Consider the following 11,702-nt stretch of genomic DNA (forward strand, 5'->3'; position numbering starts at 1 on the left):
AGTGCAGGGGGCTGGGCTGCACCGGGCTGCAGGGGGCGGGGCTGCAGGGCTGGCCCTGTGCCTTTCAGTTTCGTTTCTGGCAGACTGGTGGGTGTTGTCTATGGGTGCAGCCATGGCAAAAGCAAAGGAAGAATTTGGAGCCTCTTGTAGCTTAGAAGATGAACTCAGCTGTTCCATCTGCCTGTCCCTGTACAAGAGCCCCGTGTCACTCCGCTGCGGTCACAGCTTCTGCAAGCAGTGTGTCCAGAAGGTGCTCAGCACCCAGCAGCAGGACAAGGCCCCCTACTCCTGCCCGCTGTGTAGGGTCGAGCTGGGGCCCACCCTGGAACTGCAAAATAACTTCCATCTGTGCAGCATCGTGGAGACGTATCTGGCCAACAAAGGGAAGCAGGACGAGGGCTTTGCGATGGAAAACGGAGAGGCAGTTCCCTGTGACTTCTGCCTGGACAAGCCCCAGCCGGCCGTGAAGACGTGCCTGATCTGCGATGCCTCCCTGTGCCAGGCCCACCTGGACAAGCACGGCGCCAGGGCCTCCCACAGGGACCACGTCCTGGTGGAGGTGGGCACGGGCGGCTCGATGGAGGAGAGGAGGTGCCAGGAGCACGGCAAGGTCCTGGAGTACTTCTGCCAGGACGAGAGGCAGTTCATCTGCGTGCTGTGCTCCATTGCAGGGTGCCACAAGGGCCACAAGATCCTCACCCTGAAGGAGGCCCATGACATGAACCTGGTAAGGGGCCCTCCTCTCCTCTCCCCGAGGCCCTGCATGTCTCACTGCAGAGCCTGGGCATGGGGGCAGAGGGGCACAGCATGGGGGTGGGGGCAGGAACGCTTAACCCTTGCTCTGGGGTGGGGATGGGGGCTGAAGGCAGGCAGGGGCACCACGGGCATAGCAGCATGCTGGTCCTATGTGCTGAGCTTTGCTTGTCATTTCCTCCTCTGTGGTGGCTGAGGAGATTACCAAGCTCTTCCTCCAAAGCGGCGCTTTTTCCTCTCACAAAAGCCTTTCGGGGCAAGGAACCTCAGTCAGATTTGATTCTTCATCTTTACATTTTTCAAAACTTAAAACTTTCCAGCTATGACAAATATCTCACAGAAAACAAAACAAAACAACAAAAAACCTAAGCTTTCTGGTATCATTTTTTACTCAAGAGGTTTAAAAAACTGGCATGTGTGCTGCTGTGGCCATTAGTGCATGCAGGAGGTGCGAAAACACTGCTGGAAGCAGGTGAGGAGTAGCCAGCACCAGCCAGGCAGCGATCAGAGAATCATAGGATGGCCTGAGTTGAAAAGGACCTCAAAGATCTTCTAGTTTCAATGCCTTGCTGTGGGCAGGGTCGCCATCCACTAGACCAGGCTGCCTGGAGCCACGTCCAGACTTGCTTTGAGCAATGTCTAGAGCCTGCCTCATCCCTGAAGAGCGAGATTTAACATCACCCAGAAACCTGCCATCATACATTGTAACAGCACTCAGGGACTGTACCAAAGTACGCAGCTGGGTGAGTAAGTACTGATGTATTGCTAACGTCCTGAAAAGATGGTCACTTGTTACCTTGCCCATGGATGCCACAAACACTGACAGATGTGAAAACCAAGGGTTTGGATTACATTAAGCACATGCGGAGGTTCTGACGGGAACAGAACTTGAACAGACAAAGTGAGATTTATTCATTTAAAGAGAAATTTACTTATTCAAAGGGAAGGTTTTTAATTGATTAATCTACCATATACAAAGTCACGCATACATCAACATTGAACACTGGCTTGAAAGACTTCAAAAATTATATTGGTTTTGCCATTTTACCCTACCTTTAAAAGGAGGCAAGTAACACAGCCTATTTTAGAGCTTACTGCAACCATGGTGTTGGAGAAAGCAAGCACACATGCTGCTTCACCAGTGCCACAAACAGCTGGCCTGGTTTAATAATACACATGCTGCTTCCCTGTTGTGAAGTTCAATGCTCTTTTTTCTTCTGCTAGGATGACCTCTCTCACACTATGGATAGGCTGCTGAGATACACAAATTATTTATCTATCGCCCTCCAGGAGCTTCAGCGAAACAAGAATCAGATTGAGGTATGCACCCAGGTCACGACTAATTCAGAGCATCTTCCCTCCGTGTTTTCTAAGAAATAAATGATGGCAATAATACCGTGGTGTCACATTCAGCAAGTTGTCCTGATAGATTCACCTGCAAAGGCACTCCAGTAATTACTGAAAACATCAGGCACAGCCCCAAACAGGTGGTGGTATTGAAACTGCTCTGTGACAGCAGTTTCAAGCCAGGGCTGCACAGGGATGCTGAGGCTGTGACAGGGCAGAGCTGTGCCTGAATGGCAGCCAGTGACCTCCACTGACTGCACTGCTGTGGGCTGCCTTCCTCGTTCCATCTGGAGCCCTTGGGAACGGTCAAACCAATCCTTTGCAACTCTTCTCTACATTTTAACATGTGGTTATTTGGGTTTTAGGATCTAGTTTGTCTCTTTTGCAAGAATTAATTAATTAGGAGTGGTGCTCGCTATGAAATATACTGGCTGTTAGTATTATTACAACTGCAGAATAAATATGGTAAGCAAGGAACATAGAATCTTTTAGCTAGAACAGTTGTCAAATCAGGAGGAAAATTCAGGTATCATCTAGGTGTCCAGCTCTTCAACTATCAGTACAAGTAGAAAAAAAAGATGAATAGAAGGAGATGCAGTCCAAAGTGGGGAAAACACTGATTTAAGAAGCTCCCATCAAGCTTTTTTATAGCCTCCCAGCATAGCTTCTCAGAAGGAACCAGCTGGGAAACTCCACCTTTCATTGTGGTGGCAGGACTGGCAGAGTTTAGTCATTTGCACACCACAGTCTGTGCATAGCATTATATATTTTTAAAGCTTTTTATCCTTTAAATAAAGGTATTGCATTTAGCAATGTGGTTCTCACACTGCTAGCTGGATTTTATCCGATTTTGTTGCTCCAGCAGGGTAATTTTCAGAATTTGTTGTGTTTATCACATAATCTAAGCAAACGCTTATTGTCTGCTTCCTTCTAAAGCTGAAAGGACAGATACAAATCTAGTAGAGACCCCTAGTTGAGCGCCTGAGCCAGTGCACCATTTTCTTCTCTCTTCATTTAGAGCAATACGAAAGCAGTGACTTTCCTGCTGCAAAGGATGTTTGGAGAGATAAAGACACAGATAAAAAATAAAGAGAAGAAGATCTTCAGTGATATTCAATCCAGTGAGAAATCACAACTGGCAGAATGCGCTAAACAGAAGAAAGAGATGGAAGAAAAGAGAGCTGAGCTTGTGCAGCATCTTCAGTCCTTGCAGAAGATAAAAGAACAACCAAACACTTTCCACCTCGTCAAAGTAAGCAGCTGTTCTTTGTTCGTGTGCCCGATTCTCAGCCAGCTGCCCTTTCTGGAAATTACACTAATGATTTCTTCTTCTTTTTTTTCAATCTTAATCGCAGGAATTTAGGCTGGTGCTGGACAGGTTCATTCCATCTGAAAACACTTGTTTTCCTTGAAAAAATATGATGTGGGTAACTGAAATCAAACCTGCTGCATGTGCCCCTCTGTCCTGGAACCCCGTCTGCAAAGCTGCTCCCTATTCCATCTGTGCCAGAGGGCACCATGCCCACACAACTAACAAAGATGGGGACATAGCTGCTGACCATTCCAGTGGCCCAAAACAGCTTCAGTTTCTTTAGCTACATGGTTACTGGATTCTGGGGAAAACTACTGGCTTTTGTTAGAGATGGAGACCATAAGGGTTCAGGTTACAGACAGCAGTGCTCTCCCAGCTGTGTATCTGTGACATTCCCACACTTAGTTGCACTGAGCAGCCCTTGGCTGTGGAGACGACCAGCTCAGTTTGGTTCTGTTTGTGGACAAGTGTAATGACTTGACAGAGCACTTGCCTTCTCCTGCAAGTGATACATTTAATTTATAACTTACCACTTCCTAACTGACATCTGGGTGTCTGTTGTAATTCAATGGTGCAAAACCACACTGCCAGTACATTAAGTTACGTATCCACCGGGGATTCTGTTGCTGCAGTAAACTCCTCAGTCTCATGAAGGGCCAGCTCTAACGTCTAGCTGGATTCTAAAGAGCTCATCTCTGCACCTTGCACAAATTAAGGCTGAGATTGACGGTAAGGATAACTTAGAATCACTGCATACCTGGCAACTGTGCTGGCAGCAGTGCCTTCCGTTACTCGCAGCTCTGTGCAAATCAAAATGTAGCCTGTGGGATCGAAGCTGTTTTCCAGAAGCCTGGAGACTGTTTAATAGGTCTGGCGTTTTCTTTTTATCACAATGGTCATTGTGCTAGAACAGTGGCAGCCTGCCTGCAAGAGGTCAAAGCAGCTTCTCACAAAAACACTATGGCTCCTCCTTTCTCATTTCAGTATTTCAAAGGTCTTTTGTGGGTCTGGTAAGTAACAGGTAATGCCAAATAAATTGTTAATTTTAACAGCTGTGACTTGTTTAACCTTAACAAAGAGTTGTTTACACCACAATGCACTGTCCTCTTTGCAGAGTCCTTCTTAATAAAAGAGTTTGTTAAATCTTCAACACTAAATGGCTTTCTGTGCTGAAATGCCTGCTTTCATCCTAGCATTTCGAGTCACAAGTTCAGGATCTGTCTGAAGATGGACGTGTCAGCGGTGGAACTGAACGAGACCGCTGTCAGCAGCTTCCAGACACTGATGGGGGACTGCTCATCCCACCTGGACACGTACCTGCAAAGTGTGCACAGTGAGTGTCCTGCCCTGACCCAACAGCAGTGCGTGGCTGAGTGTGATAGAGCCTCCTCCCCTTGGTGCCCAGCGCTGGCTCCTTCCCACAAAGGTTCAGAGTGAGAACTCAAGTGAGATTTGGGGGTTTCAGAGTGCAGTGTGGGCTGATGGAGAGGTAGGAGGGAAGGGGAAGTAAGGCTGATTCTGGAGTTGAAAACAAGGGCTCCAAACTTGTGTAAAGCCAGCTTCTCCTTCCTCTGCACTGGTTCCCTGCTTTCTCCTGCCTGCAAGGCAGTAGACAGTCAATCCTGATTTTGAGAAACATTTTCTTTGTTTGCCCACCCTCCTTCCCACTGAATTTATCTCTGCCCGTGGTCTCAAGTGCACAGCGCCAAGTCACAGACTTGAATGCACTGCCAACTTTGTAAAACATTCTTCTCAATCTTTCCTAGGACTACTCACTAACCAGATTAAGTGGAAGAGGTAAGTCCTTTTCTTTAGTTATGAAATAACTCTGCAGCAGAATTTAAGGCCTGTACATCTTCTGGTCCTGTGCTTTGGTCTCAGGAAGAGCCAAGCAGATCCTAGACGTGGACATCCAACCTTTTGCTGTGCCCCGCTGCATTAAGTGAAAAGGAATTGTCTTGGGCTGCATATAAAATATATAATATAGCTGAGAACTTGTTAAAATACATTTTTTTATTCAAATATTAAACAAAAGATGGCAACAGAACCAGAAAACTAGTGGGCTGGACATATATGTGGAAATCATCATTTATCTCAAAATAGGGGGTTAGATCTATAAGCATCACCTGTTTTGTTATTTCCAAGATGTGATCTATGTTCTATGAGCCACTAACACTCACTGCTGTCTCTTTACAGTGAGGATCCAGCTGCTGGTAGCAGTTCAAACAGTAAGTGTTCAAAAATGCTCACTGTTCCTCAGGAGGCTGGCATGGGGCTGTGCATCTTGCAGAGAAAATATCTCACCTAAAAGTGTCAGCAACATTTTTTTGTATGTTTCTCTTCTCCATGAGAGAGGTGAGACCAGCAGAAGTGCAGCCTCTGGGCACAGTTCACAAGATCTGCAGAAATCTGTGGAAACTTGACAGAGAAATTATTTATCTTGAGCTTGATGGAGAGGCAGGTTTTGTGTTGGTACTCAGTAAACGTCTGAGCCTGCCCCTGGGAAAGACCAAAGAAGAGTTCCCTGTGAGCAAGACCAGTGCCTGAAAACATCCAGAAACAAATTCAGATGCTGCAGGAGATATTAAACCTGTAAACAGTATTACTCCTCAGATATCCATAATGCACAAACAGCCTTCTGCTGGGTAGGAAGTGGTGTTTGTCCTATAAATTTTTTCTAAGGAAAACTTGTGTACAAGTTAGTTGAAAGATTTAATCGTTGCTTTTCTGCAACTGAAGTTCATCTTACAAAATAAGTTTTGTTCTGTTTCTCTGTTTTTTAAATTCAAAGAAGTGACACTTTCTTCACCACTTTTTAAGTTTTGGAAGGGAAAAGATTCCATGGTGACAAGCATTTCTAATGGATAGATTGATGATAAAATTTCACTTTGGAAAGGATGTAGAGGATTGAAAACAGTGCTGTCTTGTCCTAACTGCAGATCTGTTTGTTTTACCAGGCAAATTTGGGAAGAAAAAACGAAAATAATGCCATAAATTTCAGTAACTGGAATAGATGGAGAGCACAAGAGGTAGGTGGTACCACTAAACTATTCAATACAGTTTAAATTACACAGCTCAACTTAACAATATGGCTGCATTGGCTTTAACAGAGCCAGCCTTAGATTATTACAGTATTACAGTTATTATTACTGTGTGAATCTTTTTCATCCTGTGTATTTCTACAGTATAATACCAACTGAAAGGATGAAGATGTGGACAAAGTGGATGGTATACGTATTCCTGGAAGAAAGGGAGATGCCAAAAAGCTCAGAACACGGAGAGAAGGAAGTTAAAGATTGTCCAAAGTGTTCTTTAACTCCAGGTTGCCGTTAAGTGTCTTGGTCTTCCATATGAACCTCCTATTAAAAGCAGTTCTATAGCAATGCAAATTTTGAAAAGAAGTGTCAAGTATTAACATGAACATAAGAAAATCTCCAACTACAGCATCTTGTAGCATTAATGTTTCTCCTGTCCTATTAGTTGAAGTGACTGCGTTGCCATTTTACAGTAGCGTAACCAAATAAAGAGCTGTAGATATAAACAAGAAAGGCTGTTTGATTCCATACCATCAGTGGGGATTAATTGTTAGGAACACTGCTTGTGGCTGGCTGCAATAGAAAGCTGTTCAGGACCGTGGCACTATTTGGATAACCACACGTAACAAGTGATCATTACAGCAAAGATGGAATTGTCTTTGTATGATAGCTTAGTCAGCCTCTGTTGTGGAAATGTTTTCATGGCCTGAAGCAGTGATTGAGCACCTGGTGCTGGGGCCAACCCAGGGGAGTTCAGGTGCATACAACCCATGGGAGTTCAGGGATGGAGCCAGGATCCACCCCTTCCCAGACCTCATTTAAGGGTTGGCAGTGGAGGTGAAGGCATCTTGCTGGAGATCCTGGCATACCTGACGCCTTCTGAAAGTAAGCAGCTTCTTTCCTTTATTTCTGTGCCCGTGGCTGTTGAGTTTCAGCAATTCCTCACTTGTTGCAGCCTAGAACCTTGCTGCTTTGCTGTCATTGTCATGCTTTCTGTTGTGTTACAACCTCCAAGACACATTAAACACTCGTACAGACTTCTCAAAGAGCCATGCAAAATACCGTGGCCATCCATCACTATATGAAGGGACTGAAAAAGGCCTGATCCTAATGCAGAACCTTCTCTGTTAGTGTCCTCTCCTTTTGGTGTGACAGAGAGATGACTGAAATCAGTGGTTTACCATGTGAGGACTGCGTGCTGATGGGGTGTGCAATGAAATTGCTGATCTCCAATTCCCTTTTCCAGTACAGATGGAAGTGCATGTTACATTTCATGTGGCTAGTGTCTCTGCTTTCACACTCCAATTTCACATTCTCTGGTCTGTGTGGCTGCTGGCCTCCATTTTGAGCATTTAAAAATTAAATATGGTGTCCTCAGCACTCCCAGTAAAATGAAGAGACTTTACCTGGTGAATTTGCACAAGATGAATCACTTAAATAAGAACACTTAATATTAAAACAAAACCAACCAAACAAAAACACTTTATGTATGTAATGAAACTCAGCATCACAAATGAGCTTTGGAAAGGTGATCAGCAAACGCACCTGGTTTTCTCAGTAAGTTGCTGTTGTAGGAGCAGTGCTAATGTCTGTAATGCCTTCCCCTCCCTTATTTCCATGCCATTGTTTTCCTTTGCTTCTTCTGAAATCTGGGAAGTGCAGAACTTGGGCCTGGGGAGGCACAGGGCTGTCTCCACAGCTGGGCCATGCCTGGGAGCGCTGCAACCCAGTGAGGTGGGCAAGTGTTACACAAGCACCACTGCTCCCAGCACAGCTCCTGATGGTTATCACTGCTGCATTTTCCAAGTGATCTGGACTGGAGGGACTTAATTGTAGGGATTAAAAACAATCGAGGCAGCAACATCTCCTTTCCAGATTTAAATGGACTGCAAAACTGCTGTGGATCTGCAGCCTTTGCTCTGCTGCATGCTTCTGCTGTCAGCATAACAGAAACTGCATGGCCAAATCTTGGGAGCTCAGCAGTAGCTCAAGGTGACTTTGCAAATGTTCCCTACCACTGCAAGCCAGCAGGACATAAAGGACAGCTACTCTCAACCACTAAAATAAAGCAAAAGAAACGAGCCAGTCCCTCAGTGCTTTTATTACTAAGGCTGCTCTCTGCCAGGTAGTTACTGCTTTCACCCCAAGCAAAGGAGCCATGACCAGCAATTGCAGCTCAGCTCTGCTGCAGGCAGCAACTCACTGTGCTGCTGCAAATCAGTACAGAGTGAGAGGTTATTCAGCAAGGTATTTTGAGTAGCTCCCTTCTCTCCACCTCACTGCATCTCTTCAGTTGGCTACACTTAGCAATTATCAGCACCTCCATATCCCATTGTGAAATATCAGTTTAGTATTTCCCTGGTGTGGACTTGTGTTACAAACATCTTCCTGTGTCCCAGGATATATATATATATATACATATAAAATATATGTATTAGAGTATTAGATAGCAATTAGAAGGCAATAATTACCTGGATGGAACTTGCATAGCACTTGATTTGAAAAGTTCATGCAGTTCTTCACTACTAGATTTACCATACATGAATCTGTAGCACTTGCCAAAACGGAGCAGAAGAAGGTGGCTCTATTACAGGCTAAATGAACATGAACGTAGAATCACAGAATCATCATGGTAGGAGAAAACCTCAAGATCATCAGGTCCAGCTCTCATCCCCCCCATGCCCAGTAACCACGACCCTCAGTACCACACCTCCATGGTTCTTGAGCACCTCCAGGGGTGCAGCACCTCCCTGGGCATTGCGCCATTGCCAGATGAGAACTTTATAACTGCTGCTAAATGGCAAAATCAATAATTTCATTTCATTCAGATTGGAGAAAACGTATTTTTCAGTACTGCCACAGGCTCACAAAGCTTTTGGATGAAAACAAATATTCAGGAATGCAGATTTTCTGAGTTAGACACAAAGCTGATGGTGGAGATTATGTCTGACTTGCAAGATTAGCAGAGATGAACTTCAGAGAATTTGACATGAGTCACATTTTTAAAATCCCACAGATCAGCCTTGAGGAAGCAAAGAGAAGTGAAAGGCAGAGAAAGGAATGTAAGAAAGCACACTGGAGTCCAGTAAGTAACTAAGCCTTGTACTCCACAGAAACACTAAAAAATGTATCACTTAGCTTTTTTATTCTAGGAGACCGTATTGGACTCTGGCATTCACTGAGAGCTCAGCATTTCTGCACAACTATTAATACAGAGCAATCTCTCTTAATATAACTGTAGAGATACAGTCCAGAGATATGGACAGAGCTAATTTCTTTTTTATGTCTTTACGGCTTAAGTATTTTGATTACCTAAATAGTCTGATTAATTACAACTTCCAGTATCTATTATGCTCCCTTCCCTCCATCCACGCCATCTTTATTTGGCCTTTGTCTCATCTTTGATGGAAACTTTTGAGAGTGAAATGGCTGACTTTACAGCTTCTTTTTGCTCTTGCCAAGCATGTGGCTGAATTTATAATCAAATTTTTTTAAAAAGTGCCTTTCAAAAGCCAGAACATCTTTCTGTTACTTACTTTGATGGGCTTTCTAAGCAGGTCGGATGCACCGCATCTCAGCCTGGCACCAGGGCCTGCTCCAACCAGCAGCTTAGCACCAGCCCAGGAGCACCACCTGGGTTTCCACACTGGAGATGTCAAGACGTTCCGCAGAAGGTTGTTCCAAGTCCCTGGATTGCTCACATTGAAGAAGTTCAGGACAGCTTAACATTATTTCTGTTTTGTCCTTATTTTCCTTTACGTTGCCCAGTGCCATTTGCTATAATACCAGCAGCACGGCTGTGTGCAGTGAGGATGGAATTAAAGCAGAGTGCAGCTGGGTGGGTGACAGCTGTCTCTCTTACCCTGGCTGGGCTCTCTCCAGAAATGCCTGTCTTCCGTCTCCTCTGGGTGATCAGACAAGCTGCTTGCACACAGAGGCAGGGTTGCACAAGCTCCTATAAGCTGATAGAGACACAACTCTCTGTGCAGCAAATGAAGCAGTGCTCATCTTCTCCATCTGCAAATTCCATGCAACGTTCTGCAAATCCGAGCCTGAGGTCTGTTAAATGACAAGTTGTACAAGGAAGGACAAGAAAGAAGACGTGTTTCTAGTGGCTTTCACCACACCCAGCTGTCCCACACTGGAGCTGTTGAACAATGTTATTTTGTAGGCCAATGAACTGCTCTCTGAAGATTCACAATCATAAAAGCGATGGCGAAACCTGGGCAAACAGAGGCAGCAGGTTTGACTTGTAGACTAAGCAGGATGGGGAGGTGGCACGTGTCAGCATTTGTGCATCAGCAAGCCTCAGGTCAGGTTCTTTGGCAAGAGATTCCTTAGCATGAGAAACCCAGTCAGACTTTTCCATGGCCAAAGGTTCCCTGCACATAGAAATTAACCATGCATTAACCATAAAACTTAATATACCTTAGGAAAAGGAAAGTAATGGGAAGTTAAATGATTTACTCATCTTAAATTGGATTTTCCCCCACTTTTTAGAAAATCAATCTACAGCATTAAAAAAATAAAATAAAATAAAATAAAATAAATAAAATAAAATAACCCAAAAAAACAAAAACCAGCAATCTAACAGTAGCTCATGTACAGTAAAAGCCAACAGTAGCTCTTGTATAAGTATAGTACAGTATAAGGAGGAAAAAGAACCCTAACAATAGCAGTGATTCTGAAAAAAAAAGTGCTTGGGATGTCTTTCTTTAATCTCACCTTCTTTATTTGTGCCCCATGAAGATACTCTTTCCCCATTGCTCTGAAGATGACACAATGTGTTTGATGATCCAAGCTGGTCTACAGCCAGCACCACCAGAAAGGCAATGAAAAAGCTCTGAGTCCATTTCTTTGCTTTGTGGCATTAGGTTTCTACACAGTTCCTGCACAAAGGCTGTTTCTTTGTGCTTTTATAATGGATGTCAGTCCTCACACGGTTTCACTCTGATAGCATTGCTGTCACCATACCTTAAACTCCAGTAAAACTCCGGTAAAACAGAACGACAGATCTTAAATACAAGATCTTTAGCACTGCTTTCTCCATTCATATATTGACGTGGTGTTTGGCAGCTCAAGGTTCCACATGAAATGCAAATATTAGGCAATGTTCGATTTCAGATAATGTCATCATAATGTAGTTCTTCAGTACTAACAGGGAAGGGATGGGAAGCGGGTTCAGCTGCTGTGACCATGACCCCCTAGTCCAGGGGAAGATAAAAAAAGAGTACTGAGCTCTTGCAGTAGGGAAC

The 11,702-nt window shown here is 44.4% G+C and overlaps 1 protein-coding gene across 2 annotated transcripts; it reads left to right on the top strand.

Annotated features, from left to right (window-relative positions):
- The first annotated feature begins 47 nt into the window (after positions 1–47).
- On the top strand, positions 48–6,960 carry LOC128081344 (E3 ubiquitin/ISG15 ligase TRIM25-like). 2 transcript variants are annotated; one of them, XM_052684465.1, is made up of 9 exons: positions 50–727; positions 1,978–2,073; positions 3,119–3,352; positions 3,456–3,478; positions 4,606–4,745; positions 5,179–5,209; positions 5,609–5,640; positions 6,370–6,441; positions 6,598–6,960. In XM_052684465.1, exons 1-8 carry the CDS (start codon positions 101–103, stop codon positions 6,396–6,398), a joined length of 1,212 nt encoding a protein of 403 aa, XP_052540425.1. In that variant the 5' UTR covers positions 50–100; the 3' UTR covers positions 6,399–6,441; positions 6,598–6,960. The 2 variants fall into 2 exon arrangements, 1 of the variants encoding a protein (XP_052540425.1); XR_008207153.1 differs by having other exon boundaries at positions 48–727; positions 5,609–6,441.
- The last annotated feature ends 4,742 nt before the right edge of the window (positions 6,961–11,702 follow it).

Source organism: Tympanuchus pallidicinctus, unplaced genomic scaffold, assembly GCF_026119805.1.
Source record: "Tympanuchus pallidicinctus isolate F22 unplaced genomic scaffold, pur_lepc_1.0 scaffold21, whole genome shotgun sequence".
NCBI lineage: Eukaryota > Metazoa > Chordata > Aves > Galliformes > Phasianidae > Tympanuchus > Tympanuchus pallidicinctus.